This window comes from Otolemur garnettii, unplaced genomic scaffold (genome assembly GCF_000181295.1).
Source record: "Otolemur garnettii isolate 467f Iridium unplaced genomic scaffold, OtoGar3 scaffold00146, whole genome shotgun sequence".
Taxonomy (NCBI): Eukaryota; Metazoa; Chordata; class Mammalia; order Primates; family Galagidae; genus Otolemur; species Otolemur garnettii.
Window position 1 is genome coordinate 2,880,431 of NW_003852541.1, and position 22,561 is coordinate 2,902,991.

Below are 22,561 nucleotides of genomic sequence, written 5' to 3' on the forward strand. Positions count from 1 at the left end.
ATGGATAGCTAACTGCTGGCCCCCATTCCCATGCTGTTAGCCCAGCCCCACCTGCTCTACCTCACAGGGGCCCAGTCCCAGCAGGCTGCCACCATGTCCATCCTCTATGCCATTGCTTTGCTCCAGTCCTGGGAAGCCCCGTAACCAGCTATGAACTTACAAAAGAAGTGTAACAAGCTACTGACCCAAACTTTAAGGGCCATTTGGCAATCTGGCTCAAAGTGCCCACACTCAGGGCCTGCCCATGCCACCACAGTGGCCAAGTTCAGAGACAGGACATCGCAGACAGTCCCACTGTGCTCAAATCCAGAGCTGCACTGTCCAACAGGGTAGCCACCAGCCATATTGCAATTTAAATCTATATGCAAACTAATTAAAATAAAGTAGCCATTAGGACAGCTCCTACCCCCCCCCAAAAAAGTAACACATGTCGTGAGGATGTGGAGAAATTGGAACCTTGTGCACTGCTGGGGAGAATATAAAATGATGCAGCTGCTGTGAAAAACATGTGAAAACTCCTCAAAGAATTAAAAGCAGAATTACCATATGATTCAGCAATGCCGTTTGTGGGTACACAGCATAGAAAGCAGGGTCTCAAACAGACAGTTATAAACCATGCTCACGGCAGCACTACTCACAAAAGCCAGCAGCCCAAGTGTCCACTGATGGATGACTGGACAAGCAAAATGCGGCACATCTGTACAATGGAATATTATTCAGCCTTAAAAAGGAAGGATATTCCGGCACATGCTACATACAATACAGCTGAGGACATTATGCTAAGTGAAATGAGCCAGTTGCAAAATAACAAATACTGTATGATTTCATTCAGGGGAGGAGCCCAGAATGTCCAAGTCACAGAGACAGACAGTAGAATGGTGGTTGTCAGGAGCAGTGGAGAGGGGGGACAGTCAGTGTTTATTGGGTACAGAATTTCAGATTCAAGATGAGAAGAGCTGTGTGGATCAATGGTGGTGACGGCTGCCCAATGTTAATATATTAATGCCACTGAACTGTACACTTAAAAATGGTGAAGATAGTAACTTTTATGTTCGGTATAATTTACAATTAAAAAATTTTTAATTAATTAAATAAAACATTATATTAGAAAAAATAACAAATTAAATTAAAACTTCTGTTCTTTAATTGTACCAGCCACATTTCAAGCGCTCAAAAGCCAGGGTGGGGCTACCACATTAGACAGGACAGAATGATAGAACTACTATGGTTGCAGAAAACTCTGGTGGACAACAACGTTCTAGAAGGTCATCCTTTCTCAAATACTCTCTCTTGCTCAATATCCCTCCTCTCCAAGACCACCAAAGGGTCCCACATGCTTTAGACCAGTCCCTGGGACCCTTTCTGCAGTAAGCATGCACTCTGAGTGAGGACACAGGGTATTAATTGTCAGGACAGCACCACACTCTTAGCAAGGCCCCACCGTATCTCCCCTGTCCACTCTGCACTCTTGCTGTCCAAGGCGGCACTCAGAGCAGAGGCAGAGACACTCCAGCCATCCCACTAGTCTCCCAGAGCCCCCCTGCCCATGTAAGACCCATGGATGTGCCTGGCACAAGCACACATTCAACAACTTTATGCCAAATAAATAAATATATATCTGTGAGTCAGAAAAAATACATGGCCCAAATACTCTCTTTTTCTTTTTTTTCAGATTAATATAAGGGTACAAACAATTAGGTTACATTGTTCACATCTATTAGGTAAAGTCCAAGTTATAGTTGAGCCCTTCGCCCAGGAGGTGTGCCATATACCCCTACATTGTACCTGCCAGGTGAGAGTACACCATCCCTCTCCTCTTCCTCTTCTCTCTCCTTCCACTTTCCCTTCCTCCTCTACTTGAATGTAATTGTCTTTTCTTGTGTGCAGTTGTTCAACTACTAGTTTCATATTAGTATTGAGTACGGTGGATATTTGCTTTTCCATTCTTATTTTCTTGTGATACTTAGGAGGATGTTCTTCAAATCCTCCCAAGTAAACCAAATACTTTGTGTGTGTGTGACAAAGTCTTATTTTGTCACCCTCAGTAGAGTGCTATGGCATCATAGCTCACAGCAACCTCAAATTCTTGTGCTTGAGTGATCCTCTTGCCTCAGCCTAACAGGTACCCACAATGCCCAGCTATTTTTTTTAGAGATAGGATCTCATTCTTGCTCAGGCTGGTCTCGAACTCTTGAGCTCAAGCGATCCACCCACCTCGGCTCCCAGAGTGCTAGGATTACAGGCATGAGCCACCTCATCTGGCCCAAACACTCTTTCTTAACTCCTCAGGTTTATCTCCTAAAATCCTTTTTTATTTTTTTGCTATGATAAAATTCACTTCAATCTAAGAATTTTCGTATTTCTCATATTTTTCGAGAATAACCATTCCATTATCCAAAATGAATATACAGTTGAATAACAAGCTTTTGTAAGAATGAATTGAAGTGGGATGGCAAAAACAAGAGAAAGTTCTAGACTTCCTCCAATCAGCTCTCTGTGATAGAGGGGCCCTACACACCATGGAAAAGGCCTCCTGAAGAACTCTCCACGTATGCCTCAACTGCAATCAGAGTTGTCAGTGACTTCTCAAAAATGATTCCTATGTGCTGGTACTAAATTAAATACAAGATGTCCATAAAGTTCATGTGCAATTTAAAATAGCCTATTTTTAATTGCACATGAACTTTATGGACACCCTATATTGTCACTGTCAGGATAACAAACCAAATTTTATTTCAGATTGAAAATGTGTTCACTATATTCAAAGACTAAAACTCACCTACATTATCTCATTTAATCCTCACAATATCCCCAAGATTAAACTTATTCACCAATTTTAAAGATAAGAAAATCACAGCCATGTCTGTGCCTCAAAGGAGTACCAGCCCCATATGCCGGAGGTGGCAGGTTCAAACCCAGCCCTGGCCAAAAACTGCAAAAAAAAAAAAAAAAAAAATGACAAAATCAAGGCTCCGAGGATGGGAACAGTGTTCCCAATGACATCCCTGGAAAAGGTGAGCCAGGAGTAGACCTGAGACTAATTACCATCTCACAGACTTAGTGTGACAATTTCCTAGGATAATTTAGCATGGCAAGTGCCTAGCATGGACCTGGCACATAGACAATATGAGAGGCTCAATAATGCACCCATTATGGTTTTATTATTATTTCACTAAAGGTACTTTTCAAAAATAGGATGAGAATAAGTGTGACAATATTCTCTGAAATAAAAGGCACTCTGCAAATGCAATGGACTTCAGCCACTCTGCAGATGGGAAGGCTGAGCTCCAGAGGCTCATTCACTCAGCTAAGGTAGGTCAAGAGGAAGGTGAACTCACAGGCAGGAGTCTCTCCTTTCCCATTCAGCTCACTCACAGCCTCCCACCTCCCTCATGTGTATCTTTTCACTTAGTTCCCAGGGGTCTACCACTGGCCCAGAATGCAGAGCTGAGCAGCAGGCCATGAGCAGACCTCTGTACCCCTGCTGCCCACATACTTTGGGAACCCTGGAGGACCTCATTCATTGACAAGCGTGGATGCATGGCCATGTGGCTTTAGAAGCTCTCATTCACCCAGCTTCTACGCTCTCTCCAGCCCCCACTAAGCCTTGGCTTCCTTCTACCAATGCTCCCCCATCCCACCACATCTCATCTTCCAGGCCATGCCCTAGACCTCCCTCCCACCCCCTTCTCCCTGTGTAGCTGTGCTAGGCCAGCTCTGCTCCCCTGGAGCCTGCATTTTGAAGCCCACAGTAGCTCTGACCCATGCAAGGCAGAGAGAGGGGAAGGGTCTCCACCCTGTGCAGGGTAGGTGCTGGGCATGCACCTACAAGCCACTCATTTCTCAGCCCCCTGTACCTCCTGCCCGGGCTGGAGGGTCTGGAAGGCAGTGGAGCAATCCTTTAATCTCCTAGCAAGAGGTAGACAGGGGACTGATGCCCAAGAAGATGTAAGTGACACGAGGACTCATAGGGTGAAAGAGATTCCCTCCTCAGCTTTCCATTCCTCTGACCACTTCAAGGAAAGCCCTGGATTGGTGTCCATGTGCCTTCCCCACCCAAATCCCCATACTAATCCCCCTTTTTGATAGAAAGTGAGCTATGGTTCAGAGCCAGCAGAAGACAGGGGTTGTTTTTACATCAAGTGAGGTGTCTTTTTAAAATAATTGTAACTTTTAAAAATGTTAAACATTAAAAAAAAAAACAAAACTGGTACACAAATGACAGGAGTTTCTGAAAACCTGCCTAAGAGTGTAAACAGCCTTGCCAAGTCAGAATTACCACCAATTTGCAGGTGAGAAAACTGATGTTTGGTGAGGTCTAATGGGATGGTCAACTTTTCTTACTTGTAGACCTAGAGAGCTTCTCTGTGAGGATGTCACTCACCTCCAGCTAACAAGGACCTCAGCAGGCTTCCCAGAGAGCGGCCCCGCCCCTGCCCTTCCTGGCCCCGCCCCCACTTACAATGTTCATGAGGGTGAGCAGGTACTTCCGCACGTGCTCCTTCCCGTGGAACTGGACCACAGAGTCATCCACCCCCAGCAGCACCTCGATGTTGTAGTCATCGTCGGCAGTGTGTCTGCGTGTCCGCCGCCTGGAGCCATTGATGCGTTCCTCCAGGACACCCAGGGCTTGGCTGAGCCTGTCCAGGCTGGCAGGGGATACCCCTAGAAGGAGAGGACACTGTCTTCAGTGGCAGCCCCGGCTCCCACTGAAGGGAGACATCACAGCTGCACAAAACCCCACAGTCTGCAGGCAGGCACTGACCTCCTGTCTCCATAGGTTTTGCACCTGAACACTTGGGGGAGCCACACTGGGGAGTAGGGCCTCAGTTTGGGCCCAGCCCTCAGGATATTATTCCCAACTGGGCCTGGAACCCACCCTGGACCAGAGTTACAGGTCTCACTCCTCCTCTACACTTGTCCCTCAAGATCACCTTCAGCATCAACGGCGACCCCAGATCACACTGCCCACTGCCTGCTAAGCCCCAATGCCCTAAAATGTGAAAGCTCCCTGATCCTTGTGCTGGGCTCTATATCTAACCCTGGTCCCCCATCCCAGAGTCCTGTTTCATTGTAACATTCCCTAGGCTGGTCTTCCTGGCTTGGGAGGGACCCAGAGCCACAGGTCATTGCAACATCAACAATTTATGGCAGGGTGCCATGCCTGAGGCCCCTGCAGCTAAGAGCGCAGAACCAAGAGCTCAGCTGAGCTGCTGTTACTCTTCCAATGTCACCTCTCTACAAAGAATCTTCCAGAACAACTCTTCTCACTTCTCCCCCAAAGCTTTATATCTGCTGCCTCCTCCCAGACAGGGAACAGGCACTCCCTCAGAGTGGTCCACAACAGGGCCTGGAGGCAGCATGGCTGTTCATGAACAAGCAAGGCAGCCTGGCCACCCTCAGCCTCAGTGCACACCTTCTCGCCCAGCCCTGACAGCAGGTCTCTTCAATGCAAATTACTGTTCCATTTTACAGATGGAAACTGATAGAACCTCAGTGTGGCCTACCTTAGCCACTCCCTGCTGCCTGTCTCAGACAAGGAAAACTGACCACTGGTTTTGAGGCATGAACCTGCTACTTTGCTGAGGGTAAGGGATAGTGGAGGCACAAGAGGCCTCAGAAAGAAAAGAGGAGCACAGGGCAGGACTGAGCACTGCTGGGTTGCCCGTGCCTTCTGGAGTCCTGTGTCCCAGCTCTATAGTCCCCTGTGTCTCCCCAGTGCATGTACATGGACACATGTGCATAGGCATACACACACAGGCATGTACACAAAGGCATGCATATAGAGGCATGCACACACAGATATGCATACACAGGCATGCACACAGGCGTGTATACACAGGTGTGCACACACAGGCATGTATATACAGGCATGCACACAAAGGCATGTACACAAAGGCATGCATATAGAGGCATACACACAGGTGTGCACACACAGGCATGTATACACAGGCATACATACACAGGCATGCACACACAGGCATGTACACAAAGGCATGCATATAGAGGCATACACACAGGTGTGCACACAGAGGCATGCACACACAGACATGCACATAGCAGAGACACTCTAGGGACAGGGCAAGCAGCCCTGTGGATCAGCCTGCTCAGCTGCCTAGAGATGATTCAGGGCCATCCATGCCATTCCCAGAGGAAATGCTGGGGACTTAAACCTGATGGGGGGTTGAGGAATTGCCACTCTATTTTTATACATTTATTTCTTTGCATTTCCAACGAGCAGAGATGGCTCACCTTCAAAACCACCTTGGGAAGCAGAAAAATGATAATTTCCACAGGAAACTCTTCCCCTAGGGAAGAAGCTAGACTGGAGCCTCTGCCCTCATCAATCTAGGGGTCACCCACAGCAGCCCCCAGAGCAAAACCAGACCACAGAGGTGCTTTTTAGGGCCACAAAGTATTTTTAAAATTCTTTGTCTGATAATATTTGAAAATAGGGAGATTTCACATTTTTAAAAATCTAGAACATCTAGCTCCTCTTGAGGAATTAGAAGATGGGGCCTCCTGGGGAGAACCCTAAGGTGTGATTATGGCCATGCCTGGGGACAGGACACAGGGATTGGGTCACCAGGCTACATGCTCACTACACTTGATGCCCTCCTGGTCCCCTAAGGCATCAGAGTATGCCCTCCTGGCCCCAACCCCAGAGTCCTCATGTAGTAACATTCCCTACAGACGGGTTTCCGGGTGGCCATCAGGCTAGAGCCAGGCTGGGGCAGGTCTTAATATGGCTTATGCCAAACCAGCATCATTTTAAATGATATTTATGTTACGGATTCATTAAAAACAGCAAAGCTTTCTAAAGATGATTTAGAAACGTCCATTTACCTTAAGCAGAATTATCATTATTGCCATGATTATCTTAATCATTGTCATTTGGGGGGATGACACAGACATTACATCCTAGAGCACTCCCCCTCTGCCATGGCCCAGCCCTATAGAGCTGCCCCAAAGCCCAAAGGCAAAGTAGATGAGAGAAAGACCAGGGCTCTTGTATCACCAGGTAGGTGACAGACAGCCTTGCCCTAAGTCTGGCCCGTGGAAGCTTCAGTCTTCCTCAGGACACAGCACAGGACAGAAAAAGCAGACCTAGGCTCTGTGGGGTCTGCCCCACCCCCATGCCCAGCCCCCATACATAGACTGGCCCTGCCACCCTTCCCCACCTCTTCATCCCAGTGAGATCTGGCAGCCAGGCTGATGCCTCACCTTGTCAATCACCGGACACCCCAGTCTTCCCTGCAACGGGCTTGACCCTGAAACCCAAGCCATGAAGAGACCCTGACCACACTCTGTTCCTAGCAGGCCTGTCCTCCAGATAGAGTCTTGATAAAGGGAGCTCTGGCCAGTAGCTCTGGCACAGTTGTGGGTTGGCTTCATCCCCTTGACAACATCTTGACCTTGGGGTCTGCCCATCTGCACTGGGCTGTCCACCTGTTATAAGATGCACTTGTTCCTTTCAGGCCAGAAGCAGGCTATTTTCCACTCTCCCCTCCTCCCCCAGGAGCTCCCACATGCTTGTGCCTGACCCTGCTAAGCCACAGTGACCCAGAGCTCCCGTGGCCTTTGCTCCATCCCTCATTACCACACCAGGCTTGGATTACGAGCTGTCAGCGCTGCCCATCTCCTGCAGAGGCAGGAAAACACTTCCCTGGGTCTTACTTCCCTCTGTGTGCAGCCTCCCCCACAAGACACTGATGGTGCCTCTGGGGTAGCTGATCTACCAGGACCCTAGCAATCATACCCAGGTGGGCTACAGCCCCCCCTAAGGGGAGGTGTCTATAGCAGGATCCTGTATTTTAAATGGGTAACCAAAGGGTTTTTAAGTTCCTGGCATTCTCTGTACATGGGGTCCCTTCTGGATGGCAGCTCATGTCTTGGCCAAAGGATGACACAGCAAGAAGTGCATCTGAGAGCACTTTCTAGTTTAGAGTCTCTAGAATGGAATGAAAAGTTTCCATCAGAGAGTCAATCAACAAGAACAGAATCAGGGGAAGCAGAATTATTGTGCAAGGAATCCTGAAGGAACTGCCTTCAGGGGAACGGGCATGTCACAGTGGCCAAGCTCACCCACAGTCCCAGAGAGCATAGGGTGCCAATGGGCCAAGGGCTGCTGACATCCTAGGAGTGGCTGATGGCATCCAAGTCTCAGGGCACAGTCCTCTGCAGAGAAAAAGCTGCTCCCTTCCCCCAATAGTTACTTGGCCCCCATACCATCCTCATTATCATTCCAATTTTAGCCTCAAGGAAAGAAGGAGCAGAAAGACTAAATGACTTGGCCTAGCCACCCCCACCAAAGAGAAAGAGCAGAGAGAATTGGTAGAAACAAGAACGTTGAGTCTGGAGAAGAGAAAACCTGGCCTGGGTCTGTGCTCTGGAAGCACTGAGAAGCAGCACCAGCTCTGCCCTGTCAAGGTCTAGACTAAACAGAAAATATAAATTCCAACTGTCAGCTCAAGTAGAAAGCCTGAGTAAACCAACAATCTTAGAAGAAATTGAAAAAGTAGTCCAAGAAAAGCTTTCACAGAAGGATTTTACCAAACTACAAAGAATAGATACTTTTCACATTACATAAAATAAGCATGCAAAGATCAATACCATTCTTATATATACTAATGGCAATAACTAGCTAGGAAAGAAGTAGGAAAAAAGGGTTTATCAGCTATAGCAACAAAACTTTCAAAATACCTAGGAATAAGCAAAAAAAAAAAAAAATGCTTAAACACTAGACAAAAAGCAATATAATACAGTCTAAAACTCCCTGACAATACAGAATAAGACTTCAACAAGTGGAGACACAATGACACAATCCTGGATTGGAAGTTGAGTCTCCTCCAAATTAATCTATAAATTTAACACCAGCTCCACAAAAGAATTGTTAAAACACAACGAAGTAATTCTAACATTCATCTGGAAGCCTATACACATGAGACTAGTATTTTTAGAAAAAATACTTAAAAAGAATAATAATGAGAGGGGTACAAATCTTTCAAATAATAGAACATATTTAAAATAGCATGAATTGGAGCATAGTGGTGCTGGTGTCCACAAATCAATGGAACTGAATCAAAATCCCCCAAATCAGATCCAAGCATATGAGGGTTTTCTGGGAATGGTGGAGTGAACATATGCATGTATTTAGCTCCTTCCTAGAACCCCACTAAAACATTCACAAAGGAATTTTAAAAATACCTTTAAGTTACAAACCTACAAAGACAGGGACAGCTGGAGAGGAAGAAGTAACAACAGAACAGCTGGAGGCTAAAGAAGATGAGCTGAAGGGTGTCAGACTTGGTGTATGGAGACAGTTGAATCCCAAGGCAATGAAGAAAGTTCTACAAACTCTCACAGGGAATAACAGAAGGGGAAAGGTGGCTGAAGGGGTCACATGCAAAGGATTCAAGGCAGAATGGCTTCGATTTCTCAAAAGCAGCATTAGAAGCAGGCAAAGGATGGAGCAAAACCCTCAAGATTCTGACGGAAAATTATTTCCCAGCTAGAATTCTGTGCCCATATACATCCTCATTCAAGTATTAAAGTGGAATAAAGACATGTCTAGACATGTAAGTTCTCAAAAGATTGACCTACCAAGCACCCTTTCTCAAGAAGCCTCTGAGAGATGTGTTCCACCTAACAAAAGAGGTAACCAAGAAAGAACAAGAAAAAAAGGAAACAGGAGCCTAGTCCAGGAGGCATGGCCAGGGAGTCCCACAGAGGAGGGTGAGACGCGACCCTGGGGTCACGGCTTGGCACCATGCCTCAGTGTTGCCACTCCGGAGGTAGACTTTCATCCCCAAGAATTCACTTCTGTCCGGCCATCTTTTTGACTGAGGACAGGATGCCAAACAGAGGTCGGCCCAAGTTCTCAGCAGGATTTAGCTCATCCCGACCATGTGCTGATGAGGGTCTCTCCCTTCCTGCTTTCTGAGGACACACACATCACTCACAGAAGCTTCTGGCTTTCCCCTGAGAGCTGGAGGGAGGTCACAGTGAACTTGGAGAAGGTGCAGGGCAGCCCCTGCCCGCCGACTGTATGTCTGGTCGGGGTCCCACCCCTCAGCACTGCCGGTTGCCCAGCTGGGCTCAGCCCTGTGTTTCCCAAGACTTCCCTCATGACCTTGCTCATGACCTCCCCGGAAGGGACCTTATCAACACCCAGAGAAGCAGCAACCAGACCTGCCCTCTCACCCGCTCCCAGAGTCTCCATCCAGTGGGGCACACATGCTCTAATATGAATCACCTTCAATATTCCTTTAATATATAAATTGTAAATAGTTAATCAAATAATGGACTAGTAGGTAAATTAGTAAATGATAAAGATAGCAAATGCTGGTAGGGGATAGTGGAGATGAAGTGGGTATGCAGATTCCCAGCAGCTTATGCAGATTATGTGTAAGAGCATCATACTGGTGTAAGATACAGGATGTTTATGAGATATCCTCGGACTGACTTTTGCCTCTGTGCCATTTTTCAGTCCCCTAGCCTGGGCCTGCAGACAGGCCACCTGTGCGTGGTGGGCAATTTCGAGCTGTTCCTCATAGCACGGCCTGCGTGGGCTGGGCGGGGAGGGGTTGGAAACAACCTGAGAGCTAAGAGGACAGCCAAATGTGGCCAGCCCACTGCACACAGTGCTACAGATGCTACAAGTTTGATAGCCACAAACTTAAAAACAGAGTGCTGAGCGCAAAAGGCAAGAAGCAGATTGAGATGCACAATAGCACAATTTATATGAATTAAAAATACACAGATACAAGTGCAGGAATACTCATTTTGAAACAATATGCACTATCAGAAGGATACTCTCTGATCACCTTAGAATGGTTACTCAATGCAGGAAAAAAGGGAAGAAAGAGAGAGGTCTGGGAGATAAATGGCTTTTGCTTGTTTTAATAATGTTAAGATAACAGGTTAGGACAAAAAGATCAAATTATTACCTTAAGCAAAAACAAATTCCAGGTGGATGGAAACTAAAATGAAGTCATGGAAGTTCTACAAGAAAATAAGCCTAAATGCCTTTTTTTTTTGAGACAGAGTCTTACTCTGTTGCCCTGGATAGAATGCCATTGTCATCATAGCTCACTGCAGCTTCAAACTCCTGGAGTCTAGCAATCCTCCCACCTCAGCCTCCCAAGTAGCTGGTACTATAGCCACCTGCTACCATACCCAACTAATTTCTCTATTCTTTTGTAGAGATGAGGTCTCCTTCTTGCTCAGGCTGGTCTCAAACTCCTGACCTCAAGCGATCCTCCTACCTCAGCCTCCCAGAGTGCTAGGATTGTAGGTGTGAGACACTGTACCTGGCCCTAAATGCTTATTTATGATCTCACTGTAGGGCAGGCTTTGGATTCCAAGACCTGTGCTTTTTCCCAGGCCCCTCTATGATCGGTTGTCCCATGCCCCATGATCTGTCTTCCACTCTCCCAGCCTCTGCTGGCTGAGTGTGAGGGTGGACAGGCAGACTCACTAGTCTAGGGGACAAGCATGAGGTGATGGGCACACTTGCAGCAGTGCCTTGCACACAGACAGATGCCATGCCGCTGCCCAAACCCATCAACCACATGGATGAGAACAAATCAATTTCCCTTCCCCGTGCTCAGGAGTCCCCAAATGTAAATCCTTATAACTGCCCTGCAGAGCAGGAAGCTCCAGGTTGCTCAGGAAAGGAAACGAAGGCTGAGGAACTAGACTAAGGCCAGAAAGTCCACCTGCTGCTGCTCACAACACTACCAGGCCTGTACAGGGGTGACAAGCCTGCGTCAGGATGGCATCAGCAGCCTCTAGAACCACACCGAGACCCCTACTCCAGGAGAGGTCATCTGGAGGAAGATCATCCCCTCCATTTGATAACTACCTAGAGATAATCAGTCCATGGCTGCACATTCCCCTAAAGATGATCATTAAGATAAGATATGTTTATGTGAAAGCATAATCAGGACTAGCAGAAAGCCCTGCTTGGAAGCAGGCAGGCACTTTGGAGGCTCTGCGAGGCAGAATGCACGCTCAGCCCCACGGGGGCCATCAGCACAGAGCCCCACTGGTAAGCTTTATTAAAAGAAGCTCATTGTGATTATTTCATCCCAGCCCTTTATAATTTTATTACCAAATCTGAATTAATTTCTGCAACTACAACAGACGCAGCCCATCCAATGTCATTTTTACAACCCGAGGGGGGACAGAGTAGGGAGGGGCTCCCAGCCTGCCTGTCAGGACTCTACCAGCAACAGCTGCACCAAATCTTTGAGAGGAGACCTGGGCTACCATAGAATGGGCTGCCCACACATGGATCTTAAGCCCCAGTTCTGCTCAACGTTCCAGGGAGAAAAATGGAGCTCTGGAGAAGAGGGAAAAAACTTTGCCTGGCTGGTCTCTCTAGACTAGTCTTCAAAACACACTCTCCCAGGACAGAAGGTAAAGGGCCCTCTCCAGCAGTAAGCGTGGAACATGCTGGCATGCCCAGCACCAATCTGCCCCTCTTGAAGCCATCTGGAGGCATTCAATACGGTGACCTTCCCCCTTCTGGGCACTGCTCCTTTGTTTTACTTTGGTGATCCACCCTCCCCTACTCCCACCCACATGTCTCAGGGGGAGCCAATCCTACTGCACCCCCAACTCCAGGAGTGTCCGCGTGGCCCAGCTGGGACAATGAAACCCAATGCCATTTGTCAGTGTACACAGGAAGATAAGCTTGTTCACTTTTCTCTCTGCTGGGTTGCTAAGCTGGTAAAATGTGATCCTGGGGCTGCTGGCTGCCTCTTTATCCCATGAGATGTAAAGGGGACAGATGAAAAGGGCAGGATCAAGTGCTAGCAACACCACGTAGGTCTCCAGGGCCAGCTGTGGCTGAAGCTGATACTCCCCTGGACTTCCCAGCTCTTGGAGTCAATTCATTATTTGGCTTTTTGACTCTTGCAACCACAAGAGTCCTAACATGACCCCCCACTGACACACACATACACACACACACACACACACACACACACAATCATATGTGTTGGCCTAAGCTAGATACCATGGTTTGGTTTTGCAGCCACAGAACACCGTTAAGGCCTCAGCTGGTGCCACTGTTTTGCCCTGTGCTATGGCTCCTACTTCCAGGACAGACCCCAGTGAGGAGTAAGCAGAAGGCCTACTGGGTATTTAAGGTCTGTAGTCAGCAAAGGGCCAGACTCTGGTTCAGCCCCCAAATGCATGTTCATGGGAAATGATGCTGCAGTGGCCTGGCAGAGGTGTGAGGCCACTGAGGTTGGGCCTGAGCCAGCAGGGCCATGCTGATGACAGGAGCTCTAGGAGCCCCTTCAAGGTTTCCTGCAGCAGAGCCCAGTGCCTACTGTCTTATGGCCCTCACACGGAGGCTCATAAGATTCCTGAACTCCTGCCCCCCAGGGATTGCCTGGGCTTCTCCTTACTTGCTTGTCCCCACAGTACCACCCTCCAGAGGCTTCTGCAGTCCTCCCCAGCAGCCCAGCCCTGCTCCAAAGATTTATGAGAACTCCTTCAGCAGCCTACCCAGGGACCTCCAGAAGCCAGGGCAGGGAGCAGGGCCCAGCTGACCCCTTTTCCCCACCAAGCATCTGCTCAAGCCAGGAGGGCTCCTGGGACCAACTGCAGCCTCCAAGGCCAAGAGCCTCCTCTCTGCTGGGCAGTCAGCCTAGGGAAGGGGAACTGGCCCAGAGACCTCCTCACTGCATTGCCCAGCACACAGAGGCCAGAGGGTGGGAGCCAATGGAGAGACTGGAAGATCTTTAAAAGAAAATATTTACTCGGCCCAGAGGCCTCTGCCCCTGAACAGCCCATCAAAGCATGTCACAGACGGGAAATCCCTGTCACCAGCCTGGTATGTGCTCCCAAGTCCCTCATTTGGACATCTGGCAGCCTCCTGGCATTTTTCCCAGAAGTCCTCTGGCACCTCACACTTGGAATGCCCAGGACTGGACACTCCCTGCCCTTCCAGCTGCGCTGCTCACCTAGAGCACAGCATGCCAGGGCAAGGCTTACTCAGCTTGCCCTGTCCCCTCAGCACAGCCCAGGCACCTGCTGCCAGCAGGATCGCCACCTCGTCAGTCTCCATATTCTCCCAATCCAAGTGCCAAGGCATTTCCCTCTCCCTGCCATCTGCAGGCTTCCTTGTTGGCCCTTCATCTTCCCAGGTGCTAAGCCCTGTGTCAGACAGGACGAGCAAGGAAGGGCACTATAGGGGTGGGATCCTGGTCCTTCTGGAGGGGCCTGCTGCCAACATGTGCATGAGGTCCTGGGAGCTGGTGCTGCCAGGCCCTGCATGAGCTGGGTATAGGGTTCTCAGCCACCTGTTCTGGCTCCTCCCCAGCCCAGGACTGGCCGGCCCCTGCTGCTGGCCCTCTTCCTGCAACCCCTTGGCCCCTGCTGGGCCAGCCACACGCTTCTCTATACTGTACCACCAGGCCACCTTCCTAGGAGGAAAAATTTCTCCAGACATGTTGTCACACCCCACGTTGGACATTGGGGGCTTGACAAACATCCCCCCCATTTATTCTTCACAGCAGCCAGTAGGTGGGCACGGGACCCCTCTTACACAGAGGAGGGAACACACCCGAGGATGACAGGCAACAGGCCTAACTCCAGCATCCGGCTGGCCCACTGCACCCTATGCCTCTGACAGACCTCTCAGAGGCAGCTGCATTTGGGCCCCCCACACAAGAGGGAGCTGAAAAAACCAGGGACCTGGTTAGAAGAGTCACACCCACCACAACCCTGGGTTGTGCACAAGGACGCACTGTACTTTCAGCCACAGTTAAAACAAGCAACAGCCTCGTACTTGGGGCTTTGACAAGACTGGGAGATATAGGAAAGATTCGAGGGATGCTACAGAGTAGCCGGGCCCCTAACCACACAGCTGGGCCTTGTGCTTGCCTTATGGGTGTCTTCTTAGTAACTGAAACTGTGGATGCTGTAAATGGCAGTGTGTGCTGGACGGTATTAGTGAGACACTGAGGGTCTGTTTTCAGGGCCACCGGGCATTGGATGCCCTGCACAGTACAGGGCTGCTGGTTACCTGGGCCATATTGATAAGAGCATTCAGGGGAGGGGTAGTGCAAAAATATAGGGCAATGAGACAGAGACACACAGAGGGCCCCACTGGGTGAGCCAGGAGAGGCAGGACTCTTGACAGGAGAGCTGCTGCCTGCTCTTCCTCATGCCTTCTCTGTCTAGGGCTTGCCCAAGGGGCAATGACCAGGACTGCCCTATTCCTCCCTATTCCTCTCTTGACTGGCAGTCCAGGAGATCCACCCTGAGGGTCTCCCCATGCTCCTATGCCTCTAGTGGGGACAGAGGGTCCCTAGTGGCAGGCAACTGCCGGGGTGGCTGGGGCTGCCCAGAGGAGAGCCCCACATGTCCTTCCCAGCTCACACCCAGAGCTTCCCCAGCCCTCTATCCCCTCCTAAGCCATATGCCCCTTTCCTCTGCTCTACCCTCACCTGGGGACAAAGCCCCGGCCTGTCCCTTCTTTTTTTCTGGCTTCTCTCCTGCCCTCCATGGGCCACAAACATCTCTCATCAGTCTCACCCTTGCCACAGGTGTGTGCTGCAGTAGCGCTGAGAAGCAACCCATGTAGCCACTGCTCTGAGCCCTGGCCACACTACCCAACCCTGCAGGGGCCGGGGTCTCACCCCTGTTGGTCTTCTTCTGTGCCCTTGGGCATCCAGAAGCCCAAGACTAGGGTGAGGTTATTGACTGGCCCAGGTGGATCCCAATCCCCTCATGATGCTTCCTGTCCTGGAAATGCCTCAGTTGCAGTCAAGGAGGGAAGGGCTCCCTGATGCCCCAAAGGCCAGGTTCACTGTGCTCCCCACATAGCATCCAGACTGCTGTCAGACTAGTGTTGACGGGGCTTAATTTGATCAGCCCCTCTTAGAGCAGGGAGGAAATCAGAAATCAGAGCAAGTGCTGAATACTATAAATTTAATCCCAGAGGCAGCCTCACAGGGCCTTTCCTACCAAGGAAACAAGTGGGGTGGAGGAATGGGTGGGAATGCGCTCCAGGCCAGGCCCTGGGGTCACCCAGGGAACCAGGAAGGGGAGAGAGAAGCTCCGTTCCTGCACAGCTTGCCAGGCCCTGGCTATCCTGAGACCGCCAGGCCTCCAGAAGACAGGCCCTGGCCAGGCAGAGGTTACAAAAATCATCCTGATTTTACTCTGAAAGGTTTGCAGTTTCCTTTTCTTGTTTGAAAGCTCATGGAACCCTGCCAGGTAGCAGCCAGCTTACTGAGATGTATTGGGTGAGTGGCCAATCCAGTGGTGCAGCCCTGTGTGTCGTGCCCTGGCTCTAGCCCTGCCCTGGTTCCCCTCTGAGGCTGACAAGTGGTCCTCTGGGGCAGTAGCACCTGCCCCAGAGTGGCTGAACCACTGTCACCTTCACCTTCTGCCTGGCAAACCCTGCTTCTCCTTGCAGGTCCCACCTTAACTTTCCTCCGGTTGGGACAGGTCCTGCCTGCCTGCTTGGTCCTGTGCCCTTCACCAACCCAAGTTAGTGTCTCCATCTCTGGTCCCCAAAGCCTGCAGTTCCATTCATTCATCATTGCTCATTCACTCGTCAAGTATTCAGTAACGACTGTCTGCCAGGCAGCCTCACCTCCACGAGGGCACTCTGGGCAGAGCCATCACACCCCGCACACGCATGCAGCACACACAACACACACATACGCACACACGTGCTCCATGGGTGACTGGAAGACTAAGGCCTGAATGCTCTCCAAGTCCCCAGGAACCCACATGGGGCTTGGCAAAATAAATAAATAAACTGACGTGCAAAACACCTGTTGGACAAATAGAGAACTACTGTTATCCTCATGCTACTTATGAGCCAGCTGAGGCCAGGTAGAGCAGGGACAGTCACAGGCATGGAGGCAGCCGCAGTATATATCTTGTTGCAGGAGCAGTTGGCTGTGACACATTAAAAGACAGCACATCTATTTCTTCTCTGGTCTTCTCTTACAAGAGAGCATGGGAGGCACCTAGAGGCCAGCAGGGCAGGTGCTGCATGTGCCCACGGGGGCCCTGCAGTGGCACATGCTGCCCGATCTCTCCCCTCTCCCTTGGAAGCCATCGCCATGGCTCCTGGCACACCCCAACAACTGCAGCTGCCACCCTGACAACATGTCTCCTTCTGCATGGGCCTCAGTTCATGCCTCATGCCAAGGCAACTCTCACATGGGGCCTCCATGACCCTCAACCCGCAGGTGCCTGGTGAGCCAGGCAGTAGCTAGGCAGGAGTGTATGCTTCACAGTGCACTGTCTCAATGACCCACACAATCTGTTTACACATTTAACATTGAGAAACAGTCTGCATTTCCAGAAAGAAATATGCTCTCTTCCCTTTTTCCCTTGACACATGCAGCCCTCTTGGTTTATCTTTTATTTATTCCTCTTAACTAGGAAATATTTTACTCCCATAAGAAAAGCTATGAGTAAGTGTGGCCTGAGGCCTGGCGGATGAGAGGTGGGTGCTGGGCAGGCTTTTTCCGCCCTGAGGCAGCTGGCAGTGGCTAGGAGGACACAGGTCCGTGTGGATAGGCCTTCTGATCTTTGTTAAGAAGCCAGAAATCTGGATTTAAATGTAAAGTTGGCAGGCAATACACAAATAACATAAACACTGAGCTGCTTAGAAAAGGAGCCAAAGCTGGGCTCCCAGTTCATTCTGCAAACTCAGCTCCATACCCAGCATGCCCAGCTCCTGTCTCATCCAGAGAGCCCTCAAGGGCAGTCAAGTTTTGACATAACAGAGTGAGCCCACCTGCCTTCCATCCCCAGAGTGGCTGAAGCTTCCTGGGCCAAAGTTCATACCCTATTTGTTTCCCAAATCCCTTTTCCCTTCGTGAAGACATCTCCTAATGGGTGTGATTTATTGCGGCATCTCACACAGGGTCCCAATAAATGCTCTCCAGTTATCCACACAGCAACAAACACTAAGTGTGCACCAGGCTTCTCCTCTCTTTTGTGGGATCTTAGTTTAGTCTCACACACAGCCGAGGACTGACCCAACATCATGTGCACTTCAGACAAAGGACTAACCTCCTTCATACATAAAGTGTTTCTACAAATCAACAAGAAACAGTCCAGTGATCCAAAAGGCAAGTGAACAAATGGTATGAATGGATAGTTCTCAGAAAAGAAAATAAGTAGCTTTAACAAACATGAAAAGATGTGTAGCCTCACTCTTCATAAAATGTCTATATCAGATTGTCAAAATTAAAATATGTGGATCAGGGGCATGTGTTGAGAAAAATAAAATACAGTGCAAAATGAATTGGCAAATCTATAAAGTCCTGGTATGGAAAATCTCCAAGATATATGACCCAAAGTAGCAAAGGCAAGATAGGACACTAGAATATGCTAACATCTACAGAAAAATAATAAAAATGAAAACGCATATATACACACAACACGAAATCCTTTGGGCCAGAGATTCCAGTCCTAGTGCAAGCTATGCTCATGCAGGAAAAGCCAGAACCTCAAGTGACCAGGCGTGGACCTTCCCCAAGGGTGGAGGCAGAGGGAGCCCTGGCCCAGGCTTGGGCTGCCCCCTAAGGGGCAGTACACATTGTAGCCTGAGGGAGCTGCCCACCAGGCACCCTGGCTGCAAATAGATCAGATGGAAGTGGTCTGGCATAAGTCTGGGCATTGGCAAAGCAGGATTTGGTGGGTTGTGGGGGCCCAGGTGGGAGCCCTTTGAGAAGGAATGGAACTGCTGGGATGAGGGGCCTGGGAGCCTGTTGGACAGAGTGGCTCAGTCAGTGCACTCTTAGGGACAAGGGATGGAGAACTGGGCTTAGACCAGAGTGAATCCAGCCCCCTCCTAGGCACCCTCCAGGCCTATGATGCCCAGACACAGATAGGGAACCTGAGCCCCCAGGAGGGCCAAGAGCTAGGCAGAGTGGGAAGGGTGACCCTGACCATGGGTGCTACAGGACCAAAAGTGCAGTGGGTGACCTGACGTGATGAGTGAGAAAAGCCAGTGTTACACACAGAGAAGGCCAAGGAGAGACAGAGGAGCAGAGAGGAGGCCATAGGTTTGCCCATGCTCTGAAAAGGAGCAGCGACTCATCCTGAATACAAGGATGGATTGGAGGAGACTGGAGGTCTCAGAGAAGCCCTGGCTTTGGTGAGGTGGGAATGTGGAGAGGCAGGCAGGAGCTATGAAGGATGAGCACAGGAAGATGAGAGGTGGGTCCACAGCCAGCCACAGGGCTGAGAGATGGATCTGAACAGGCGACCAGCTACCAGGAGCCCTTCCCTGCAAAAAGGACCCTGGGAGCACCTTGCAGGAGGAGGGCAAGCTGTCTGGAGCATGTTGTGCTTGAAGCTCCTGTGGTGGACCAGAGGGCAGACATCCATCCACAGGGCACTCAGGAGGAAGGGTCTGGGGCAAAGAAAGTAGGACACCAGGAGGGTAAGCTGGGGGGGGGGCAGGATGAGGGGTGGCCCCCTGGGATGACTAAGATGAAGAACTGCATCTTAGTTGAGGTGGCTATAAACAGGAGCATGCCAGATGCCAAACGAAGTTGTCATTGACTCCAGCTCAGTCCCCAGGACAGACTAACCACAGTCCAAGGCTCCCAGTGTCCCAGCTCCTCCTCCCTTCATGGGCCACAGCCCAAAGGCCAGCACAGGGGTGATGGTATGACACGGAACAGTCTCTGCCACATACCTGCATGCCCAGCGCAGCCTCCGCCCTGCATCCGCTGGATGCCTCTCTGCTAGGGCAGCAAAGGCTGGGAGCTGGAACCTGGAGGCATCTCCAGCCCAACCACCCCCTAGATGTGCCTGGGTCTGCTGGCCTTGCCCTTGGGACCAGCAGAGTCCAACCAACAAAATCCAGCTGATGTCCCACTGCCCTGCTGTCCTGTCCCAGTGCCTTTGGGATGGAGGCAGATGAAGCCCCTATGAGGCTATAGGCCTGGACAGTGCCTTCTTCACCTGTCATTTTATTCAAGGGCTACCACCCTTGAACTAGGAAACCTGCTGTCCCTCACAAGGGGGAATCTGGGACTGTCAAAGTCTGGCAGGAGTCTCAATGGAGCACAACCACCCTGGGATATGCTTGGCCAGTCTGGTGAGACCCTGTGCTCCCCACCCACACCTGAGAGGCCAGTTGGCACATCAGCAGGTGCCCTCAGTCTGATCTCAGCAAGGCCACCTCCTGATTGCAACACAGCCAAGCCACTCTCCCTTTCTGAACTGAAACACAGGCATAATGATCCTGGAAACAGCCCTCAGAGTAAAAAGCACATAAAAGGTTCAGAGAAGGCAAGGAGGTCCTTACAGCTTTTGATCAGAGTAGAAGGAAAGGAGGGGACAGCAAGAGATGCAGATTCAAGTGGCTTGGAACTGACCAAGATATGGGCAAGGTCACAGACACCAGACCCCTCACCCACTACCAGTGGAGAACCCATTCCAGGTTGGCAGCATCCAGCCTTCCCCAGCCCCCAGCTGCCACCAGCAAAGGCTCTTTGCACGGGTCCTGCCCCTCTCATGCAGGGTCAGGGTGGCATCCCCCAAGGCCCACCACAAGAGGAAGCCTTCCCCCCACCTGCTCTTGAAATCACCTCCAAGAAGAAAGAATTCACTTCTGCTTCCAAAGATATCCCCAGGCAGGAAATGGGCCACAGGCACCATGAATGTTTAATTACGTTAATTGTCCAAGTTCAGTGCACATCATCACTCCCTAAGTATCTTATGGGAAATGGTAATTAAGCGTGAAATGGCTCATTTTTTACAACTCCCCTTTCTCACGGTTCTCCGCCCTCTGGGAGCCCCAGCCAGCCAGGCCTCTCCTGCTAACGCTCACCTTCACTCTTTCTAATTTAATTCTCTGACCTTTTCTCTTGACATATTTACCCCGTATGTTCCTGTGCCTTGGCACACAGCACCAAAGCACCATAATTACTTAACTATAAACCTCTAATGGAAATCTGCTTTTGACTTTGTTAGAAAACACTGTAATCAAATCCCTGAGAGTCAGGATCGATGGGCTCAGCCTGCCAGAGGAAACATATCACCGGATTAAGTGGTTTAGCCAAAGGCAGTCCAGCAGGCTGGGCCTACAGGCCACAGGCAGGATGGGGGTAGAAGAAGCAGAGCAGGCAAGTGGATGGGGTGGAGGGGCAGGCTGATAGACAGGTTGGAACTACTAGAAAGTATGGCCTGGCCATCTGGGAGCCAGCAGGTATCAGGAGTGCCCACCAGCCCCAGGCACCGTCAGGTTCTTAACTCTGAGATGCTACTCTAGGGTACACTGTGCAAAAAGCATGGGCAGGTCTCGTGTCCATTCACCTGTGCACTCCAGGGCCTGCTTTCTTAGAAGCCAGGGAGAGATCCAGACTTAAATATACCTCAAATACACACATCTGATGTTATAACCCCAAAAGCTGTGACTACAGGTGCACAGAGAAGGTGAGGCTTAGAGGGGTACATGGGCCCAATACCTCTAACCTTGGGCCCCACTTCTGGAGCCCCCACCTGCAGGGAATGTGGACTTAGTTGGCACAGTTCCACTAAAGAATGTTTGCATCTATATAGACTTCCTTCACTTCATGCGTGTGTTTAAAATCTACCACCCTCCCTGTACCCATTTAACACTTCATGTTGTAATACAATGGAACTCTCAAAAGATGCAAAGGACACAGGCCTGTCTTGCACATCCAAGTTGGTGACCACACTTAGGCACACCTGCATGCTGTAATAAGCCCATCCCAGGGCTCAGCACCTATAGCTCAGTGAGTAGGGCACCAGCCACATACTCTGAGGCTTGTGGGTTTAAACTTGGCCCGGGCCTGCTAAACAACAATGACAACAGCAACCAAAAAACAGCTGGGCATTGTGGTGGGTGCCTGTAGTCCCAGCTACTCGGGAGGCTGAAGCAAGAGAATCACTTAAGCCCAAAGAATTTGAGGTTGCTGTGAGCTATGATGCCACAGCACTCTACCCAGGGTGACTTAGTGAGACTCTGTCTCAAAAAAAAGAAAAAGAAAAAGAAAAAAAAAAAACCCCATCCCAGGACAAATACAGCATGTATGCACTTGTCTCTAATCATCAAATGTATGAAAGTAGATAACACAAAAGTGGTGGCCAGGGGCGGAGGACATGCAAATGGGGGCTGTTGTTCCACTGGTATAGTTTGAGTCATGCTAGATGAGTTAAGTTCTAGAACTCTGCTGTACAACATTGTGCACATAGTCATATAGCAGTATGCACTTCAAAATTTGTTAAGAGAGTAGACTCATGTCAAGTGTTATTACTGAAAGGAGACAAGGAAACATTGTGAGGTGTTGAATGGGTCTACTCCTTTGATGTGGTAGTAGTATCACAGGTGTTTGCATGTGATGAAACTCACCAAATTGTACACATTAAATGTATGTGTGCAGACTTTTGTTTATCAATTATATGTCAATAAAGCTACTTTTTACCACAAGAAAGGGAAACTTGTTTTTAAGAAGCAAGTTATCTGTATAATCCCAATCCATTACCATGTCTGAGCATAAGCTCACCTGGAATGGAAAGGGTCACAATAACA

At 49.7% G+C, this 22,561-nt stretch overlaps 1 protein-coding gene across 1 annotated transcript in view; it reads right to left on the minus strand.

Moving 5' to 3' along the window:
* ADAMTS2 (ADAM metallopeptidase with thrombospondin type 1 motif 2) overlaps positions 1-22,561 on the minus strand; it is a 254,955-nt gene that overhangs the window by 98,112 nt on the left and 134,282 nt on the right. Inside the window, exon 3 of the mRNA XM_023518769.1 lies at positions 4,463-4,665. Coding sequence (XP_023374537.1) covers positions 4,463-4,665 — 203 coding nt within the window. The remainder of the gene's footprint in view (positions 1-4,462; positions 4,666-22,561) is intronic.